General features: G+C 38.2%; 1 protein-coding gene across 4 annotated transcripts in view; it reads right to left on the reverse strand.

Annotated features, from left to right (window-relative positions):
- The window catches only part of DCTD (dCMP deaminase), a 59,376-nt gene that overhangs the window by 12,706 nt on the left and 22,946 nt on the right, over positions 1-23,724 (reverse strand). Inside the window, exons 1-3 of one of the 4 annotated variants that reach the window (XM_066548307.1) lie at positions 6,179-6,292; positions 2,131-2,236; positions 650-785 (exon numbers count right to left, since the gene is read on the reverse strand). In XM_066548307.1, coding sequence (XP_066404404.1) covers positions 650-785; positions 2,131-2,236; positions 6,179-6,237 — 301 coding nt within the window. In that variant the 5' untranslated portion in view covers positions 6,238-6,292. Of the gene's footprint in view, positions 1-649; positions 786-2,130; positions 2,237-6,178; positions 6,293-23,724 lie in introns of those variants that run through there. The other 3 variants (XM_066548308.1, XM_066548310.1, XM_066548309.1) reach the window with 3 other exon arrangements.

A 23,724-nucleotide genomic window follows, 5' to 3' on the forward strand; every position in this document is an offset into this window, starting at 1 on the left:
GATAGGGCCCTTTAACTAACTTGCAGAAGGCCAAACAATGCCTGCTGCAAAGACAAAGGCAAGATCCAAAAGCACTCAACCACATTTACGATCCTTGCTCTTTGCTCCTTTTGTCCACTTAGTAAATGGGAATCACATCAGAGGCTGAAATAAACAATGAAAGTCACCTCACCCATAGAAGGGTAGACCCATGGCACACAGACTTCAAGACAAATGTTCACCTTCTTCATAGTGTATACAACCTATGCCATCAACACCTGAAATGGAAATTTCCCACAACTACTGGAGTTTATAATTTTAATACCTGTATTTTAGACCCAATTACTTGTTTTACATATACACACACTGTAATTTCTTTGCAGACAAACACACAGAATCAGCAATTATCTGCATGCACTGCAACTGTTTGCTAATGAGCTGCTTCATGTTTACAGGCTTTCACTACCCAATCCAAAATGGCTAATATTTATGAACCTATTTCACCAAGAATTCAGTCCTTCAAAAAGACTGATTTTTTATTCTGGTGTACCACATATGGACACATTATCAATATCAAGTGAGTGGAAGAAAACTGATTGATACTTTACCCGCTGAACTTTCATAGATACAGACATCACAAGTCTAACCTGCCAACCACAAGAAGCCTTACCATAGGGATATTTTGTGTCCAGTCTATTTGCTCCTGTTCTTGTCCAGGGCAGTACATCATCGCTGCAACCATTAGGCATCCCATTGTATCCAATTCCAACAATCTTGTTTTCTGAATTTACAATGCAGGCACCAACCTAAATAAAATCAGATTTACATAGTACTAACAGCATGCAAAACAGTATGTCAACAATGAAGATGAGACAGTCAGTCCTAGTCTAATAGTCAGTCCTACGATTTTCATTTAAGAGATACAAGCTTCACTTAATATATTAAGTCACACCATCTAGTAAGCAGGGCTACAATTGTACCTAACTGATGGGGTTTTGAAATAAGTCAGGGCAGATGTAACTCTGCTACCCCTCTGGTCATGCTGTTCCCATCCCAGCCTGCTAGCACTGTTCCTTGTCTGCTTAAGAAATAACCTAGTTCAGGGAGCAGAAACAGCACTGAATGAACCCTAGTAAACACAAAAGTTCAGCTCCCCAGACTAGCTTTCCAGCAGCAGTAGGAGCAACAAGTTCTGAAAGATGTAACAGAAATACATGTGTTGGCTTATGCAGGCCTCACAAGACTTTGTGGCTTGTTGCAAACACGCACTAAAATTCCAAACCTTTTAACTCTCACCCTTTATTGCTTCAACCTAAATCTACAAAGAGACTCTTCTTAAAGAATGACGATGTGTCCCATTTTTATGTTTTCTGCCTATATTATTTGTTGAAATTGCAACAGTACTAATTTTAATTCACACAAGGTGTTTCTCAACCAGCCCTTGGGTAACAAAACTTTAGCCCCAAGTGAATAACCTTCAGAGAGCTAAGTGCCGTAATGGACAGAATGAAGTGAACAGATTATTTTTCTGTGATTTGCTTCTTGATTTTTTTCACACAAAGGGTGATGACTAACAGGATGACTGGATCCTGCAGAACAAATAGCATGTTTCAGGAGCTGTATCAATCACCTGAAATCAATATTGAACAATATTGACCAGAGGCACATGAAACATGTGAAAAATGGAAACAGATAGTGAAGCATACAGAACAGGGGATCCTGAGGGAGGTACAAACTAGAAGAAAATTCCAGTCAACCCAATAAAAAACAAATACTCTTACAGGTAAGGAAAAGAAACTTGTAAAATGTTGTGTTTTAAAAAATTACAACCTAGAACTTGCAGCAGTTTTATCCTCTTCTAAAAGTGACTGTATTTACTGGAAAAAGGAGACAAAATGCATGTGTTATTTTAACTTCCAGATGAAAAGATGATTTATAAAACTCCAAGCTACAAATGTACACAGAATTATACATATGAGGTCAGGCCCAATAAGAGAATTTTTGTAACAGAAGGTGCTGACTATGTTAAAAACTGAATAGCTATACACTGAAATAACTTTTATTAAGAAATTCCTGAAACCACTATGTGTACATCTGATGTGATTGGCAATACAGATTAGGTTATCTTATTATTATATATTACCTTCTTACCTGAGAGCTTGGATCTTTACTTCTTTGTGCTGACAGAAAAGCTACTGCCATAAAATATTCAGGCCATTCCAAATAATCCTCTCTTTTTTTGCAGGATGCTTCACTGCTGAAACAATAGTTGACAGAAAAAACCAGCCATCAGTAAACACCACAGACATAGAGTTACTACAAATTGTACTATTTTAATGTGCTCAAGTTTAAAGTAACCAGGATCACAATGTGGCTAAGACCACACATTCACTAATATTTTGATAGTAAAACCATCAGTTTCAAGTGCTTTCCAGGAACTTATACATGCAACATTTCCTTTCAAGGAAAAGGCATCAAGCAAGGTTGCAAATTACATTTTTAGATAAGAAGGCTGAGATATTCAGAGCACTGAGCAATTCAAAGACAGAGCAATTTATCCTTTATAGATAACACCTTGTGTATTTCTAAGGTTCGGGTATATCATGTACTGCCATTCTTCTCACCCAAACAACATAATCTTTTTTATGATGACTGTGATAACTGCCAACCTCTAATCTAAGTTATTTTGTACTTCTGCCTACAAGTGCTCAGTAGCTTCCTATTTGGTAACTTCCTCTGCAGGCATTAATATCTGTTATCACCCTAAGTTTACCTCTTGTTACAACATTTACCACCAAAGATCTGAGGCCGTTCCAACAGTTCCTTGCTAATTTTCTCTTGTGATTTTGTCTTATGAAGCCTTCTGAAAACTGACAGGAGATGGGTTCAAGAACTTTTCCTTTAGAAATAATATATAGAAGTGCCACAAAAGGTTGCTTCTTTCCCTGCCCTGAAGGGTAGATTTGGGGGAAGGAGGAAGGAATTTTCTCTTGCCTACTTATGGGTGAAAGCCTGCTCAGACAGTGTAAGACACAACAGGGGAATTTCTGTGCTTTTCAGCTCAAAGAAAAGAAAGGCAGATATCTCCCTCTCCACACATACATTTAAGCTTTGAAAATTTCAAACAGAAGATCAAATTGAAAGAAATTTCCCCCAAACTTTCTCACCTATCATTGCTACAACCTGAAAACCAAACCAATGGAACAACCCAAATAAAATGATTTAGCCTATCAAAATACAAGGGGCACAGTACTTTTCTTTTTGGGCTCCTCTTACAAAAAACTACAGGTTAAGACCAAGATGCCTGTCTTGTGATGTACAGCCATGCAGAAAAATTCATCACAGGTAACTGCAAGCAGCAAGACATCTCCCAGCAACACTAGCACCAGCACTTTCAGAAGACAAACATTAGAAGGCAAGTGTTTAGTTAATCATTATTTTTATAACTAAAACCAAGTATTAGAGGCTTGCAGTTAGCTTGCCATAAAAGAGGTTTCAGTTTTTGAGTGAAAACAATGATAAAACTGTACTTTAGAAACCTACAATGTGCTATTTACCAAAGGCAAATTGCTAGTTTTGAATAGTCTGTATGTGGCACATTACAAGTTAGCAATTTTGGCTTGTTCTTGGAATGAATGAGGATCACCTTTAAGGCCACCATCTCAAAGTAAGGAGGGAAGAACACACACTCTTGATGCAACCCACACTCCTCTCTCACACTTTGACAACATTGCAAATAGTGCCCAGAACTGTCAATTGTCAAAGCAAACACACAAATCAAGAATGTGATTCTAAAAATGCCCAAACTAACTTGATTCACTGTAACTAAAGGGCTGGGGCTATATCCTACCAAGAAGGGAAAGTGCTCAGAGCAAGAAGAGATAAAAGACATACACCACTCTGTGCCAAACTGAACTTTGCCAGGTTAACTAAAACATCAAGAAAATGTTTCAGCTGTATGATTATTTAAAATATCTCCAAAAAAGGGATTTACAAAATCTAAACCACAACTGGACTCTCAATGATCACTTCTGCCTAAGTGACATTCACAGTGATGTCTTTGGAGAGGGATAAAACACAATGCAGAACTACACTGAATAAAACATTCAGGGAAAAGGGCCCCAGAAAGATAGCAGTACTCTGAACTAAGAGGTCGTGAGATCTCCTTTTGTTAAATTATTCCCTAGCAACTCTACTTATTCAAAACATAACAAAAGCTAGTATTTACTTTTCTAATAAATACAGAACTATATGTAAGTGGAGGTCCCTCAGAGCACCAACTTCACAGGGAGAAGAGCATAGCTAAAAAATAAGCAGAAGACTTAAATCAAAGAGAAATAACCCCCCCCCCCAAAGCCCTTACTCAATTACTTCGACTTAATATCACCATGTCTGGCAAGACAATTCCCTTATTCAGTGCACAAGAACTCAAGAGTGTGAAATGGGTATAAACCACTTAATTTCTGATTGAGCAGAAGCCAAGGCCTTGGCTAGCAGTCAAGCACACACATGAAAATTAGTTTATGGATTTGGGGCAGCTGATAATCTTCTTTATGCTCATTTGCAAGCTCTAGAATTGCATGAATGAAAGCTACTCTGGAAAATACTATGGCTAGCTGTAAGACAGGCAATCAAGGCTTACCCTTAGGATAATCCATAGGAACTTCTGAATAAAAATAACAGAAACTGAAAGCTATGAAGAATACTGCTAAGGACAATGGGGGAAAGAAAAACCTAAATTTTAGAATAATTAGTAGTGTATAGAAAATTTTGTAAAGGTTATTTCAAGGGAAAATAGAGAAAAAGATTCTATAACTACAGAACACTGCCTCTCTTTTCACTTCAAGTAAGCTGTGACACCATCTGAAAAAGGAACAAATGTCATTCAGCTACTTAAAAAAACAGTCTAACGTAATGAAAATTTCTTTTGAGAATCCTAAACCGGAATTTATAATCTCAAATTTTTTTCATATGACAATTATGACAGCTATACAACAATATAGTACAGCTGAAGGAGTGGGGGTGTATCAGATCAATCTCACTCTTTTTAAAAGTTTTTCCTCTGCTTCCTTATCTTTGATGTCATGTGCATTATGTTGCAACTCTATTCAAGCAGTATTATTCCCCAGTATCATGTATACTACTGAAGACCAACTATCAATACCTTGGCATTGAAATCACAGGTAAAAAATCTAGTGTGTATTAAAAAATAAGAAGTAAACATCTTCAGCTAAGCTCTTGCTCCCCAAAAGCCAAACAGGATACAGGCTCTTGATGACCTTTAATACAAGCTTCTTCTTTAAATGTCATATTTTATGATCATTACTAGATTAAATGAATGTGGGATTTTCTTTACTTGAGGCTTCTCATTTTTCCCATTATATAGGTACTGAGATAGGGTCATTACATATTCCGTACTGGGAGGGAAGGTTTTCAAAGAGAAAACTCAATCTTTCTTACAGAAAAACAGTACTCAGTTCATTGCAAATTAGTTGTATTCACAATTTTCTTGGGAGATAACCCATCAAACCTGTAAAGAGAAACACTGTGTTTGAATACTGAGCCTCAATTAAGCAGTATAGGAACACTTTCCTTCACTGAACGTACTTCACTTCTACAGAGTCACTTCTGACTTTAATTAATTGCCTATTACTCACGCCGGTCCTCATTTCCGGAAATGATGAACACAAGACACCCTACCTGCTCTTCTTCCCATCCCAGCCATTACGAAACCCATGTAAAACAGGCCATGCCCTCACCACAGAGCCTCCAGGGGCTCCAGGAAACGCCTCCCCACCGGGGATGGGCCTCCCCACCGGGATGGATCTCCCCCGGCACGGCGGCGGCCGGCGCTGCCCGGGGAACTCCCGGCTGCGCGGACCCTTCTCGTCCTGCCTCGGAGGATTCCAGCTTCCCTCCCTCCCGTCCCGGAGGATTCCAGCTTCCCTCCCTCCCGCCGCGGAGGATTCCAGCTTCCCTCCCTCCCGTCCCGGAGGATTCCAGCTTCGCTCCCTCCCGCCCTCAGAGGCTGGGGCGGCCGCACCCCCCGCCACCAGGGTTTCCCCCGAGGCCCGGCCCGCCCGGAAAAAGTTTAGCCAGCCGGCGTGCGAGGGGAGCACGGTGGCGGTGGGCGAGGGAGCCGCGGGACGGCGGGCGGGAAGAGCTGGCGAGGCCTCCCGCGGGCCCTGCACTCGCGTACCCGTTCCGCTGGTGGCCGGGCTGGGGGCCGGGCTCGTGGCCGGGCTGGGCGCCGCTCATGGTGCCGCGGCCACGCTGCGTTCGCCGCTTTCGCCGCTTGGCGCCTCAGCGCGGGCGGGACCGGGGGCGGGCCGGGGCTGCCGAGCCGCGCCCCGAGCGGCCCGGCCGGAGCCCGGCTGCGGATGCGCCGCGGAGCTGATCCCGCTGCCAGCCTGCGAGCCTCCGCGACACTGTAAACCAGTCACTTGAATGTCTGTTCAGTTTTCTGACAGATGTTGCTTCTAATGTTATGCTTTGACATTAAGCATGCGGGTTTTCGCCCTGCTCACGCTCTGGAGGTAAATGTTGTTTATTAAAGCTTGACATTCACATATCAAAACGTCGAAAAATATGAGTTTTTATTTGTTCTCTGGATATAAAATTGATGTGGAAATTGAGTGATGGTTTATTTATTATGGTTTATATACCTCCAGCTGCTGCCATATCGTAGAAGTCTCGCAGGATGCACAGGTAGCTGAACATATATATTTTTATATATATGTGAAAAATACGTATTTTATGATTGGCTTTTCGCAAATATTAAAATTAATATTATATGTGTTATGTTAGAAAGTTATGCTGGATTAATTCTCTTACGTTGTGTGTTAAATATAGTTTTAGGTTATAACATAATGTTAAAATAGAAACGATGCTATGTAAGATACTTTTTTAAAAGAAATGACTGGCAGTGAGATAGCAGCCATAGGACACCTAAATCTTTCAGAGAAAAAGAATTTATTGCTCTCTTATCAGAAGAAACGAACTTCTCCCCAACTCGCTCAGCCATGAAGACGCCATTAGGATTAAGAGGAAGAAGTTGAGGATGACCAGACAGAATCCTGTGTTTGAATGGAATTGATGCATCATGTATGAGATGTATGAATATGCAACAGGCTATTGTTTTTAAGGGTTAATCCTCTGTTAACGTGTGTCCTTTTTTGGGCTTATGTTGCCCAGGAAAAGGTACCTGGACTTTCCGTAACTCTTTGTTTCTATTGTCTCATATTGTCCTAATCCAAATTGTCCAGATTATTACTACTCTAATTACATTGCTATTTTTATAACCATTTTATTACTATTAAACTTTAAAAAAATTAAAAACAAGCGATTGGCGTTTTTCACATATATATATCCCATTGCAGTGCAAAATAAGAGGTACGATAATAAATATTAAATGTTGGTATGGCATGTTTGTGTTCCTTGTGTGAGAAGCTGCCTACTTTGGCTGGCTGGCTGCCTCTAGGGCATGCCTTTATGGAAGCACTCAATGGGAGCAAGGTACACGTGTTTGCTCCACGGGGCTGGAGGCATCAAGTGAAGAGTGCCCGAACGCAGCCGAACGTGACCCATTCGGTTCCCACTGGAGGCAGTGACAGGGGCAGCGAACTCCGTGATGGACAAAAGGAAAGCACCTGCCTTTCAGAGCATCCCCAAGAGGGGTTTGTGTGCGCCAGCCGTGGGGTTGCACTGCATGTGAGCTGCACCACTGATCTGAATGCAGTCAACTGATAGGGCTGAGAGAATGGTTTCCTGCAGCCTGATCAAAAATCTCCCTCTTCATCCAGGAGGACGCTTCAGGTTGGAAAACAGGACATTTTTTGGAAACCGGGTACACAGCATCTCAGAAGCTGTCTTTATAGTTCCCCCTTACTGACTATGTGCACAGAAGTTGCACAATTAGTTACCCTACTACACCAACATGAGTGCAAGAAGATGGCTAAGCCAAGGATCCTGCCATGCTCATAGTTATTCTTGAAGCTATGCCAAATGAGAGAGATTCTGCAGTGATCAACACAGAGGAGCATATTGCTAATATGTTTCCATATTAAGATTGCTGTATCAGTTAGCTTTTTTTTTAGACAACTGACAAACTATCAAATATGAAAATGTTGCTTAATTTCACAGATATTCCTATTCAGTTGTAACCAGAAAACTTGGCAAAAGCAACCTGTTATAGTTCAACTGACAAGTTTTCCAGCCCTCAGAGTGGGAAAACATAGCTATTTCAGTTTGCAAGACTTCTATTGGCATAATTTCATATGGACAACAAATGTTCATATATGGTTTGTTAATGAATGAAAAGGAACTGTTTAAATGCAAGAAAAAGAAAACAAATTTAATGAAAGTAGCATCATTCAGGAAAGCATGAGCATGAAGGTGAAATGAAAGACCTGATAATGGTTGATCATTGAGACAGTTAAAGAGCACGCAATTAATCTGGAGGGAAAAAAATAGCATAATTCAGTTCAAAAAGTTCTCTACTGTCTGTGCATCTGTTTCTGCACTCTTGAAGTATGAATTAAAATTGTAGTACTACAATTATCCATGCCAAATTCATTATTTTTCATAATTAGGATTCTGAGGATCAACCCATAACATCTACTAACTATTACTACTACTTATAATATGGCCTGAGGAGGAAAACTTCTGGTGGAATTTTAGTTAGTAGACTCCTGTAATGTTGCTAAGTGGCACATCTTCTGGAAACCTTGCTACATTTTTATTTTCCCTAGGTTTTTTCAGAGAGTTATACTGAAAACTCTTGTGGCCAAGTTGTGACTTGTTCTTCTGACAATGTGCTATTGTATCTGACATAACAGCCTCTTTCTTTAAGCACATGTGGGAAGAAGGGTACACCTGGACTAGGCAAGATTTAGGCCAGGATCCTGTGTTCTAAACACAGGGTTGTGCTGAGGGTAGGTAGCTTGACTTACTACAGGTGTGGGGCAAAATCATGCTGCCTGGCAGGTTCCATAAGACTTCTCTGGCTGTTGCCTGCTTTGCAAAAGCAGCAGCTACCCTGGATCAGCTGTCTGAATCCTCCTCTCCATTAACTCTGAGATCCAGAAGTTTATTTGCACCTTTCATCTGCCTCAGAAGCATTCAGATCTCTGTGACAGAACTAGAGGGCTCTAACTCAAAACCCCTGTTAAGACAGACAAGCATTCAAATAGGCCAAATTTCTTTTAAATTTATGTCTGAACTCTACTCCTGTCCTTGCACATTCCTCTCTTGTTCCATAGAAGGAGGATATATGTTAAAAAGTTTCAAGTATCTCAGGTAATCTTTCATAAGTTTTGTTTGTGTCTCACTTCCTAACAAGGTCCCAAGTGTGGACTATTATGACTTTGCTGGATAGATGTCAAGAAACAATCTGAGCTGATTACAAATAATTTAGATGCTTTTATTAACGAAAAGTGATACAAGTTTCAAAGACATGCTTAATATGTAACCATCTGTCAAGTTGCTTATATTTTTAACTTACTTCTTATGAAACATTCACATCTACCTTTTGTCAATTTTGATAAAAGCAAACTTAGTTGAGTTTGGGGAACCTCCAGTTTACAGACCCCCCCTCCCCACTTTCTTGTTGCTTGCCAACAGACTTTTTTAACTTTGCTGGCAAGCAAGATCTCTCCCCAAATGTACCATATGTATAAGTTGTTGCTCAGAGAGCAGTGTTTGCTATTTGGCAGAATATGGAGCATGCAATTTGGTAGTCCACCCTGAAATCAATCTCAAAACTTAAGGGAAAAGTAAAAAGAAATTGCTAATGAGCTCTTGTATTTTTTCTAATAGAATGAATTTTTCAGGAACTAATTACTATGTTTGAAGAGAAAGACAAATAAATATGACAGTATGTCTTTATATCTTTGTCTTACAGAGAAGAAATTGCTCTTGGAGAAAATAATTTTCATAGCTAGAGAACATTATTTTTTAGGCAAGACTCATCTTCTAAATATTTTTCCAAATAGGAATTTCTACCTGAGTTAAACTTTTCCATCCATACTTCGTTACAGTCTGAGGAGCACATTAAATACAAATGCAGCTGCTGGTATATGCTGCAGTTCTGAATTTCTATATATAATCTAATAAAGAATATGAAGTTATGGCTTCCTCACTGCTCAAATAACATTTGTTGTAATGTCAGGCTTTCTACTGTGAACAAAGTCCTATTTTGGAACCCCCTTGCTGGAAGACCTAAACAGGGTTAGCTGCAGAAGCTTGTTAGCAAACCGGCCCATTAACAGACTGCAATAAACTGTTAGATTTTTATATTGTAGCATTTTCTGTAGGGAGCATAAGTATGTCAGAATTATTATAGGATTTTTAGCTTTAGCATATAATTCTTTATACTATGCAATTTTGGAACTACTTATTCATAAAGACGGTAAGAAATGCAACTTATTACCAGCCTTTGATTAAAACCAAATAGGATGATATCATGGTAATTATGGTGCCAATGGAAGCCTGTTGCAAATCCAGTATTTTCAAACTCAGGTGCCAAAATTCAGGACATTGAAATCTGTGTTTAGATACCTACCTTTTTTACAGATTTATAAGCAGTAAATGCCAGAGATTCTTGTGCATGGTGAGTATCTGTCAGAATCCGTCAAGCCAATATTAAGGTATTTTTATGCTTTTCATGTCCTAATAGGAAATCGTTACTCTTCTCTATTCTTAGATTTTGATGGCTTGTTTATTAGTTTACCTTTCTATAGCATCTATTCCTTGAAAACTAGAGTCTAGTGTTAGATTTAAGTTCTCTTTCTGTCCAAGTGAGATACTATTTTGAGTATCACATTCTCAGTATTTCAGAGAAAATTCTGCAAAATTCCCTAAATCCAGAATTTTTCCACTTTATTCTCTCTGGGGTCAGAAATGAGTATATAAATTATACTCTTTAAACAGTCTTCTGATCAATTTTTAAAACTACACATTTTTTCATGTCACATAAAAATTTTATGGACATACAGCAATTTCTGAATTTTAACTGTTTTCTTGTTTTATTCATACTTATGGTTCTAGTTATAGGTAAATATTGTCTTTGCAGTACCTTGATTGCTAATTTTTTCTTTGGTATGAGTATATTCTCCAGCTAGATTTGCTCTTTCTCTATGCTGTGTGTTATTTGCTGATGTTTTCTCTGTTTGTTTTTTCCTGATGTTTGTATCTGTCTCTGACCAGTCCTCTAATTTTGAAACTCCTTTTCCATTCATACTCGCTCTTACTCACGTCCAAATTCCCCTTTTAAGGCAATCTCATACAATTTCATACCAAATTCAAAACACAGCACTGTACCAGCTACTAAGAAAAAATGTAACATCATTCCACCTAAAACCAGGACAGCGGAACACAGGTGCTAGAAAAACGGAAGATATTGCACATGATCTTTTTTCCTATCTCCATCCACAACTGGAAATCACAGATAATCTTGCTAAGCTGTGCTTTGGAAAGTAAACTGAGACACAAAGTCTCAGACTGCAAGTCTTCTGGCAATCCTAGTGATTCCTTCCAAAACATGAATTACCTTCTTTGCCCACCCATACTCGTCATAATCACAGATACTCCCTAGTTAGAAGCGAGAAATTAATTTTTGGCTTTCAGTATAAAATTTCACTTTCTTGGCAGGCTGCTTCTAGACTCAGCAGCTGCCTACATACTTCATAGACTTCTATTTCTTCTGTTACCTTCCCCTTATTTTTCAAGGCTATTTTTAATATCTAAGAAGATTATCTTCTATTTCCGTCCCTTCTGATTTGGCAAGATTTTCCTGTGATGATGTAGTAGCTTTTCACACTACATCCATGAATTTTCCCAAGTCCCCAAATCTCTTGCAGTGTATTAACTTGCAAAAACTCCAACTGGAAAATAACATTATCTGTAATCTTTACATCAGATACATTCTAAAGACAGAAATTTTTACTCTTCCATACAAATTATATTGAATACATGTATCCCTTCATATTTGGGCAAACTAGTTTGCTGTTAGTCATTTTTTCTTCTCCTGATACAAATTCCACTTATACTCATCTTTTTTAATTCAGTGGAACATCTGTCAAACCTTCTTTTTGTTTATGATAAGCTTTAGATTTTGGGTATGGAGAATTTTCCTGTTTTTATTTATAATTTCCTGTAATTTATCTTAACTGTATTTTTAGATTTCATTATTACACTGTGTTAACCTTCATGTAAGAGCTGCTATATAGAATCATTTTCTACATCGTTATATGGGATTTAGCATGGAAGGTTTTAAGCAATGAGCTAAATCCATTCTGTGAATGAGAGATGAATTACCCCTTCAGTTAACCTGTGGATTGGGGGTGGGGGCAAGACAATATCTTGGCATTCTCACATACACTGGCTAATTTAACTAAGTTTAAAAAAATAAAATGAACTGTTGCACTCACTCTGGGTTTGTTCTGTGTCTCACCTCAGCATGATGAAATCTCTTCAACCCACTTACTTGCCTTTCAAATTGCCAATACACCCAATTCCCCAAATTAGCTTCAAACACATTTTCCTTCCTTAGTGGGAGGATAACTGCTCTGTCCCTAGGACATAACACCAGGAGAACAGTGAGACACAAGGCACAATGCCTTCATTTTGTAACATCCTGAGTGTTAGCTTGGCATCAGGGCAGAGGGAGCTCAGGTGCCACTATCATATTATATGTGAGTACTTTTCATCTCTTCTCTATTCTGGCTGTTTCCTAACCTCATTGAACTAATTACACAAGAGCAGCTAACAGCCACACTGCTCTAACTTATCAATAATGAAAAGTGAGCTGGAGCTGTCAGGAAATACATTTGACATCCTAACTTGGAAGAACAGGAACTCTATGCTCCCACTGTAGATATGAGGGGAAATATAACCATTAGTAAACCTAATTTATTTCATAAGCAGAGTTGACAGCATGATTCCTTTTCAATATTTCCTGGTACTTCCCTATTATGAGATTCTGCTTTTAGTCGTCTACATCAGACAAACATGATTTGTTCAGATTGAAATAGCCCAAGCTGAGCACTTGCTACTACTAAGATTATTTTTTTATCTTTCAGTTTGTATCCATACTTTTTATGCTATTGTAACTTTAAAACCATTCTAAATAAAAACATATTCACATTAGGAAGACATTGACTCAGATGGCAGAGACAGCATATAGTAAATGTGGGATTTTAGCATGGAGGCACAGCAGCTCTGAGCTATACAAAAGAGATGATTAGGTAAAGAAGGCAAAGAGCAGGATGTGATTTTTGAAGTAGGGATCATTAAGGAATTCAAAAGTAGATGGGCTGTAGACTGTGGAAAAGGAAGACAGGCATTAGTTAAGATTTATCCAATTCTTATTTTTCAGAATACAACAGAATGTTTTTAGGGTTCAAAGTACTGAAAAAAACTGTCTTTTGAAGCCAGCCTTCACAGCAGCCTAGGGAGATAAAAAAAATTAAATAACAGATGTGCTTTATTTTTTTCAAAACTGAGGAAGCAAAAGGGAACTGATATGCGATATTCTTCCTTTACAGAAAAGTAAACTAAAAAACTCCCTACTAGTTCTACAAAAACTTCAATAGGTTCTATAGGGACAGTAAGAAGGAGAACTCCAAATCACTCTGCTGGTATAAATGTCCTCTGGGGTAAGCACTTTTCTGTAGAAGATGAATGTCCTAAACAGGCAAAAATAAGAAACAGGCCAAAAATCCTAAGAATTTTATGATCTTTGTGAACACTAGCTACTCCTGTTGTGACAACTTTTTAGAATAAAAATGGTTTTTATGCAGTGTCTGTTAAATTGACTTTAGTGGTCTTTTAAAGGATTAGGAAACAGAGGATTCTTGTTGGAAGATATTCTATGGGTCAATTTCTTTGTACATTTTGTGTTAGAAAATTCTTCAGTGTTTTGAACAGCACTTTAGCTGATTTGCAATACAAGAACCTGAAATTAGCACAATGGGATCAATATTGAGCAATATTTTGTCTCTGAAAGAAATTCACTCTGACAGAGATGAGTAAGAGCAGTGCAAGGAAATGGAGACTCTGGCTAAAAAGCTGGATACAGAAATCTCCTACAAAGCAGTACAAATTAGTTGATGTCACCAGAGCAAGAAAACCATAGTGACAGAACAAAATGTTATCCAGGCTCCAGAATACTTTATTATCACTACCCTAGGTCACTAAGCTTCACAAGCTATATCCATCAAATTTGATAGCAGTATATATACCCACAGCTGAAGCTAGAAGGTGCAGTGCTTTAATGTACTAACAATGTACATTAAGACACCTGGGTTCAAAGTCAGTTTATGACAGGAACAAATTGAGTTTGTTGGTCTCAGCCTGCACTCTAGTGGACAGTTGCACATAAACCCAGTCCTGAGAAGAATCCCAAGAATTACATTTGTTGGCCAAAACATATGGTGAAATTCATATTCTCTGTACGTTATTAAAACCAAAATATTTTTGCATTTTGTGCTCTTCTGAAACACAGCAAGATGAGATATTTCCATCAGCATGTCTTTAATACTGTGTTCAGTATTCTTGTTACCAGAATTTGAAAGAATACAACAGAAGGTGAAACACTACAATGGAAGGCAGCAAAGGCAATAAAATGCTTCCATTTTAGAGGGAAAATGGAGATATGAGAACATACTGCCATAGCAGACATATATAACGTTTATGAGTTGGTAAAATATTTATCTTTATTTACCTTTCTTACAATAAAGGACACTGTGAAACAAAAAAAATTGTCCCACTTAACAATGATAAAAAATATTTTCTTGATACATAATTAGCCTGTAAACTCAGGTTTGAAAGGCATCTTAGAGGCCAGACTTAAACAGAATTTAAAGAAAAAATTATGCGGTTACATGAATAATAAGAATAGCAAGGTAAGATAGTATTAAAGAGACTCAACACTAACATGAGGGACTCAAACTCTCACGATTCAAGATATAAAACAAATTACTTTAAGCATGGGCAGAAACTATACCCACAGATGTTTTATTTCATTAGTGTATTCCATACAAGGTTTACGCATATTTCCATGGGCAGCCAGTAGAATGCTGGAGTCTCAGATTTGTGCAGTCTGTGGTATTTCCTATTTGAAGAAATTAGCTGCAAAATGTTGTCTGGAACTCTAACCCCACATCAGGTTATTGCCCTTTATATAGTTTAACTTCTTATGAGTCAAGTGAACAATATTGATACCCAAGCATTTACAGTTACAGTCATATGTCAACTACAGAGGCAATGTAAAAAAAATTATTGAGTCATCCTGTCTTTTCAAAATTTTATTTAAATATAAAAAAATGTTTGTTATCACTAGCTTCAAATTGACCATTACATATTATATATATCATATTAACATAAATACCTATTCTGTTAACACAGTTTTTTAAGAGTCTTTCGATCTGTCCTAGTCCAAGCTGACCTTTTCACCATGTCATCTATTCATTTTCTGGAGTGTTTGAACACTTACAAGCCTACATTTCAAGATCAAGATAAATTGAAAACTCATTTTTTCAATACAAATAAAGTTCACCTTATGGTGTGGCTACTGTTTAGCATGTCTGGAAGGCTATATTTATAGATTTTTCATAATTAGAAAGCAGTCTTTGTCAGTCTTTTAATGACACAGCAGTCTCTCTGATAGTATTCTGAGTCCAAATTTAGAAAGTCATCAATTTTTGTAAAAAATAATATTGCCCTCAATTTCGTGAAGAAGTGAACCTCCAGAGAAACTTTAAAGTGCAATTTATCAACATTAATTTCCTACGTCCCCATAGTTACTATTATACTATTTGTTTATCAAAACTCTTACTTCCATGTTGCTTTCATAATTACTACTTCTGATTATTTTATTCCCATTCTTCTGATAGTTCATGGTTTTCCAAAAGGTTGAGCCAATAAATATTAGTGTGAAAATATGAGTAATCATTTACAAAGCCCCCGCATTTTTTCTAGATTTTGTCGATAAAAAGTGAATTTTAACTACTTTTTAAAAGTGAACTAAGTGAATCTGAAAGCCTCTAAAATCACAAAGCAAACAAAGAAATTTTAATCTCTTGTGGAAAGGAGCTGAACTCATAAATTCTGCTTATGCAAAGACAACAATATGCTTCCATGAGTAAAATCTTGCTCCAAAACTATGTTTTAATGGAATAGCTTGACAAGAATAATTTCTTTGAAGATAAAAAAAAATAATTAGAAATGTTAAATAGGACCCAAATTTGTCAAGCATAACACAGAGGAATGAAACAGCTAATGCTCATATAACTTCAAAAGAATTTGAATTATGCACTTAAATTCAGACTTGTGGCATGAACTAAGATAATTACCACGAAAACAGAAGCTTTTGCAGTCAATAACAGTCATTGGATTGAGTTTGTCAATTTTTCTGAGCTGACAAATGAAAGGTGATAGCTGCTGAAATGAGCTGGGGATTATATGAGAAGTACTACGGTCTGAAAGAGCTAATGCTTTTATTCTCCAAGCCTGAAGCCGAAAAATCATTAATAAAACCATTTATACCTAGCTAGTTTTAGTGCATCAGGTACCCAGGAAAGAAAGGTTTCTTGATAGAGGTAGTCTTTGTTTATACTTGGCATCAAACACAGCTTTCTAAAAATGTTTTTCGGCTCTATTCTCCTGATAATTCAACAGCAGTAGGACCAAGAAAACCTTGTCAGAAGTACCAGCTGCTTGCCCAGAATTTCTGTTGTACTCATGACCACCCGCTGGCAAATACTAATGCACAGAACAAAAATAAGTAAGATAGCTATAGCTCAAAATGGATAGTGCAGGAAGTGGGATATAGCAAGTGCACAGACAGGAGAAATCCCACCCATGTACTAGTGGTGCCTCACTGCTAGAGAATAAATAAATAAAACCCAGTATTTACGCTATGCAAGATCTTAATCTTTATTTGTGATCTTATAAAAGAGCGTAAAATCCTTTCCTTTCTGCAGAGCAGAGATCTGTGCATACTAAAGGAGGAACATACTGTAACCATGACTATATATTCCAGGGATATAAACCACTGAATGACAGCTCAGGATCAGTCAAAGCTGATCAAAGCCTCAGGAATTTTATCTCCCCAAATTCTGTGGGAGCCCACTGTGACAAGCTTATCTCTTTGATCCCAAATTTAGAATATGTCAAAATAGGTTAATCCTACATGTTTATTTTCACACTTGACAATATTTTTTAAATTAAAATGGTAGGCAGGACTCAAGCTTTCAATTTTCTCACTGGTTTCTCACTTTCACTTGTAAAGTGCCATGGCACAAAGTTCTAACTTTTGAATTTCACTTTTTGGCTGAAGTATTTTCATCTTTTTCTAAGGTCTTCAAAAGGTTTCTGAATTGGTTTGCAGAGAAATATGAGAGTTAAAAAAACCTTAGAACAAAAGTCTTAAAAAGTGCCATGGAAAGGAAGTAAGAAGAACCCCCACCTGTTATTGTTTTTACATCTCATTATTTTCAAAAGTTGTTGATTTTTAATGCTGTAATTGAATTTTCTTAGCCAGGGTACAGATATGGTACAGATTTCCCAGACCAGGCAGTCAGTTCCCTATACCCAAAGGTACGGTGCATCCAGACAAGCAGATCATCACCCTGAGCCATGGATCTTCTAATGAGCCTGACTAGCAGCTGAGTTACCCAAGGCTGATAGTGCCTTAGATGAGACTGATGAGAGGGGAACCCTACCCCTGCCTTCTGCTCAGCCTCATATTCATTCTCTGCAATCTCACCATCACTTCTGCACAGAGGCCCCAATACCAAGCTGTCCCTTTGGTTCTGCTGGCCCTGCGCATGCCAGACCCGTGACACATCTGGGTCACTGAACACCTACCGTGAAGGGCTGTCCCTGGTGCTTTAGCAGGGAAGCTCAAGGCATATCTACAGCCTGACTGTGCACAGCATCACTCACTTTCATTACAACTGTCACTCCAGATGTGACACCAGTAAGAGCCCCACAAAAATACAAATGGGGACAACTGTCCGCTAAAACCGATAGTGCTACGAGGGAGGGAAGCACAGGGTGGCTGCGTGAATTAAATATCCATAGGACTAGGGGAAAAAAGCAAGGGCAAGTAAGCACACAGAAAGTCCTAGACCAGCAGATATTCCCCCACATTTTTATTTCTTTGTTCTTTACAGACCCAGCTCTAAGGAAAGGAACCCTGTTAGGAATCTCCTTGAAAAACCTCTAGACTAGATCATGGTCAAGGAACAGCTAGGGGCTTACACCCAGGCACTTCTTCCCTACAGTTCTGTTGTAATTCAAAAAAGAGTAACAAAGTGAGAATGAGGAAGTTTGCCAAATGAAGAGAAGGGCAGCTCAGAGTCTCAACTTTGTACAGGCACCAAGGAACCTATTTAAAGATACTGTAGTTGAAGTACATACTTTCTCTAAAGAAAGACCTCAGAAAGGGCAAAGGAAGCTGGTGTTACTAACCAGCAGGGTAAGTAAGGCTGTTAGAAGCAAAAATCTGTCTTTGAAAATGCTGAAGTCATGTTCAAATGACACAAGAAGAAAGAGTTACAAACTCTGCAAGGTTAAATGTGAAAACATAATAAGGCAGACCAAAAAGCATCTGAAGAATACCTAACAAAGGAACCAAAACTAATAATCTTTTTCACCACAAAACACATCAGGAGCAGGAGGTTTGCCAGAATCTGTAAGGCTAGTTTGTTTTCACAGCATAAAAGAGTACTCAGAGAAGTCAAGGTCATTGCAGAGAAGCTAAATGAACCCTTTGCATTGGTGGTCGCTGTGGAAGGAACTGGGAAGATTCCAAAATCAGAACCTTTCTTGGCAGGGAACTCATCTGAAGAGCAGTCTGAAATTGAAGAGATTATGTAATAAACAGATAAAGTGAAAATCACCAGGAGTATATAGTATACACTCCAAATTTCTAAAGGAACTCAAGGACAAAAGAGCTGAATTACTCGCTGCAGGGTTTAACCTATTGCTTAAAATTGCTTTGCTTCTGGAAGGCAGAAGATGGGAAATCAATCTTTTAAAAAGGTTCCAGGGAAAATCTGGAAATAGTAGGAATCTAAGTCTGATGAGTACAGGACAAATTACTAGAAACTTTGATAAGAAACAGAATCAGGAGACACCTGGGTAGATCTGATTTATTTGGGAAGAGTTAGCATTCTGTTGAGGAACATACTGCTTTACAATACCGACAGTTCTTCAAAGGAGTTAAAAAAGATGTGGATTATATAGGAATGATGACATTGACACAGCATACTTTGATTTTCAAAATACATGAGTTCAGGTTAGAATTAGGGTTTTCTAAACCCAAATGTCTACAAGGGTGGTAAGACTGAAGATAGAAAAAAAAGACCATCAAGACAGGCCTTGGAGATGCTGGTTTATAGGGAGCACATTATGTGAGGGCATCCTAAGCAAGTTCAGCATGGTCTGGCATAGACTTGGGGCAAGACTAAGGAACAATTACTTCAAAGAGTGTGAATCTTGTTCTCAAATAAAGGAAAAGGCACAGAAAAGCAAAGGCAATGAGAAACTATTCCCTGTGTTGTTATTTTCAGTGCTTTCAGATATATCTCAGTAAATAGGATTTTGTCAATACAAGTAAAAGGCCAGACACTGATACGATCAGACAGTGCTGGGTTTCAGGAGCTGTCTGGGCTTGTCTTGACATAGGCTGATTATAATTTGGGGTTTTCTTTTGTGTGTGTGTGTGTGTGTGTGTGTGTGTGTGTGTGTGTATGACAATCACCTAGTGGTCAAGAGAGTATTGCCTGCCTGGGTTGACCACAGCCTGTGTGTACCTTATATGGTAAAAGCATAACTATCCCATTGTAACAGTGGCTTTTTACATTGAAAGGAGCTGTGGGGAAAATTTCAGACCTGAGAATCATCTGATTATCCAATGAGAAGAATGTAGACTGCTGTTAAGAAAACCCAAGCAGATCCCAAATCATAGGGGAAAGAGACTCCTACTCTGAACACCGAAGTCTTTCCATCAAAGGACCCAGGAGGCCAATGACACATCCATTTCTGAAGCAATCTTTTTAAGGAAGATGGAAGTTGTTAACCTTAGGACCCATTGGGACATGCAGAAGGTGAGTACAGCCTCAGAGAAAGTAGGAAAAACAAAGTTTATAGGACAATTTCAGCTGTATTGCTATTGTATTTTTTCTGCATTAATGGGGTAAATTGTACCATTAGATTATTAAAACATTAGCAGGCTTAACACTACATTTGTACCTCCTCTTTTAAGGCATGATCCTTTTAGCCCATAGGATTTGAAAGTAACATGAGTACAGCCTCAGGTTAGGGCAAGTCCTAAGGTCTAGGTTTAAAGTTTGAAAAACTAGAAAGCTTACAGAGGGTGATGAGGCTGAGGGTAGAAAAGGGACTCCAAGGAAGTGCAGGACACAAGTCCAGAAGATTCCTAGGTAGAACATTATTCAAGGGACCTTAAGCATGCCAGGAGGCTTCAGCCTAAGCTCAGTGTTAGCCTTTGACAAATGTCAGAAAAGGTGGTTGAAAAGAGTGTGCTTCTTGATTCAACATGGAAGAAAATATCTGGGAAAAAAAAAGACCTATCACAAGTTATGAAATCTATGTATTATCTCAGAAGCAATATCTGTATTGCTCTTTATAGATTCAGAGAATCGTAGAATCATTTGGGTAAGAAAAGACCCTTAAGATCATCAAGCCCACCCAGCCATAAACCACTTCCAGGTCCACTCTTTGAACCTGAGCTGTTGCTAGGTTATGATTAAGGCTTGTTTCAATACAATCCTGACAGGGATGTGGGGACAAAGTAAGAACTAGAACCCCCTGGGAGTAGAGGGCAGCCTAAAGGACCCTGCATCTATCTAAACAATAGCAGCTTAAAAAGGGAAGCTTCCTGCATGGATAAGTAGTTGATTGAAAGATAAAAGTGAGAGCATCAGAGTATATGGTCAGTATTCATAGTAAAAGAGGTCAAAAGTGGAGTTTCACAGTGGTCTGTATGAGATATGTTTTCCACTATATTTATAAATTATTTTGAAAGGAGAGCCAAGAATGAGATGCCAGTGTGTGCTGGTGATACCATAAAATTAATACTCAGTGGGACAAAAGTTTGTTGTGAAGAACTGCCGCAGTCCCAGAGACCGTGAAGCCCCTAAACATACAATACAAACTGTGTCTCTTCTTTGAAGGGAGTGAAAGAGAATATGCCAGGAGGGACATCTGCTAGTCCAAGATTATGTAGAGGGAGATGCCAGCTCTGTCACTTCACTATATGACCCCCAGTTACAACTCCATCTGGTAATGGTTCAAGGGGCTTTGGGCTTGCAGAGTCCAAGAGATCAATTGTCATGATGGAAGTGCCCAGGGGCCAGAAATCCTCCAGAAGCAATGTTAGGATGTATCAGTCAGTGTGGTAAAAGCATTAAGTCACATGAATGGCCAGAGAACCAGCCCTCTAAGGCTCTACAAACTTGTGCAGCTGGTTGTAGTGGTCACATTTATGAAACCATAATTTGCATATAGAACACAACTATCTCTGCATGGAGAGTCACAAACTCAGGCTTTGCTTTCAGATTTCAGGAAGCCAACAATGAAGATGCTTACATTCTCATCTTTATTTTTGTCATTTTTAAAATCTGTATCCACTAATAAATCACAAAGATCAGAAATACCAACTATGCAAGGAAAACATTTTGTTGCAAATAAAGCTCTACATTACCTTTAACATGTTCACAAAATTTTCAGTAAAGTAAAAAACAGGATATGGCAAAAGTCTCAAATCAGACTTCTTTCCAACATGAATCACTATGGGATTCATTGGGGTTTCAGTGGCAAGACTTTTAAAAGGAATTCCAGTTTTAAATATATAACAGCCTAATAGGTTGGAACAGTAATTCTTCCATCAAATTTAATGGGTACTTTTTAGATTTCACGTGTTTGTGACATTTTTGTAGACTCATATTTCTTTTGCTGTTTTCACATTGTAATAGTCGCACCCCAGGGTACTCTTTGAAACTGTAACTGCTGTAAAAACTTGACTGGCAGATTTTTGTGCACAAAATATATGTTTCAGGACATTTTAAAGTATTTCTTGATGGAATGTACTTTTTTCTCTATTAGGTTGTAGTTCATTTCTGTTATGTGAAAGCATATTTTTGCATTGGGTACAGTACCAAACACATTGCTTTATGTACTGTCTGTAAAATGTTAAACATTGCTTATGGCAGTATGACAGGTATCTAAAAATACAAGAGGAACATTTCTATTTTGGTAAACTGCCCAGATCTTCCACACAAATAGAATATTTAATAGTTTGGTGTGAAGATTACCAAAATGGAAATCATGCATAACAAACTAGCTTTGTTTCTTTGGGAAAAGGACAACAAAAGTAGACAAAAGTAAAGAAGCATATATTATTCACTTGGATTCCAAGGAAGCTTTTAATCCAGTACCAAATACATTACTAATGAACAGGGTAAGAAGGTAAGGAAGTAATTCTCAACTGGACAACAAACTGGCTTGCTTTCAAGTCAAGGAATGGCCATAAATGTGAAAGGAAGATGACAAATGCAGAGAGCTTAGCATTAGATACACATCTGCACCACACTAAAGAACAGAATAACTGACAGAGCTTCAAGGTGTGCAATTTCACGTGTGAGGAATACAGGTAACAGCTGACCATGAACAGAAACAAGGACAACACAGCTCAAATTCAGTGGAGGAAAAAAGGTGGATATGTATATGCTATAAAAGTGAAAATTTATAATGTATAAAAGTAAGTATGTTAAAAGTAAGTATGCTAAAAGTAAGAATATTAAAAAAATAATGGAGATTACGCCCTAAATTGTGGGTTGTACTGAGCATGTCAAAGACCTTGTGGTGTTCAATAAAAAGCTTACAACATCAGGTAATTAGATAAATGATTTCATTAAATTCTGTTCACACTATTTGGTAAAAATGTAAAATACCATTAATCATGCAATATCTGGCAGCAGCTAGAAAGGACAAAAACTATATACAGAAAATGGAGAATGCTAAATCCAGACTCACAGTACAAAGGAGCATGGCAAGAATTGAAAACTACAATATCGTTTTGAATCTGTTTCAGGAACACAAAGATTAACACTTCTTTCCATCAGTTTACTTGTTTGTCTATGCAGTGTACTGGTAATTATGCCAGCAGGCACATCAGTGACTGATGGAATTGCAAAATGAATTTTACTCTGAGAATTTTCCAGTTACTGCCAAAAATCAGAAAGAATAGGTTACAGAGGTAGAGGACAGCCCTTGTTGGAAGAATGCTGTGATATTTCTGGGAACAAAGACAGATTTAGTGCACTGTATTTCAAAAGTGTATGTATTAAGCACTAAGTGATGTTCTTTGTTGCTATACTCTCTAAGCAGTCCAGTATATGCTAAACTCATCACTGGTGTATATATTCTTGCACTTTGAGTGCTGCAGTGTGAATTCTCCCCTCACCCTCAAAGTTTGTACTCAAGAACAGTGAGTGGAAGCAGAGCTATTGCTACCAAATCCTGGATTTCTCTAAGTCACATGGGAGACATGGAGTCTCCCACCTGCCTTTTCAGTTTCCACATGCGGAAGAAGAATGAGTTAGACAAGATGGTCATAAACTAAAACACATGAAGCTCCACCTCACCATGGGGAAGAACTTCATTGCATTGAGGGTAGTAGAGCACTGCCCAGGGAGGTTGAGGAGTCTCCTTCTC

The sequence above is a fragment of the Molothrus aeneus genome, chromosome 4 (assembly GCF_037042795.1).
Source record: "Molothrus aeneus isolate 106 chromosome 4, BPBGC_Maene_1.0, whole genome shotgun sequence".
Taxonomy (NCBI): Eukaryota; Metazoa; Chordata; class Aves; order Passeriformes; family Icteridae; genus Molothrus; species Molothrus aeneus.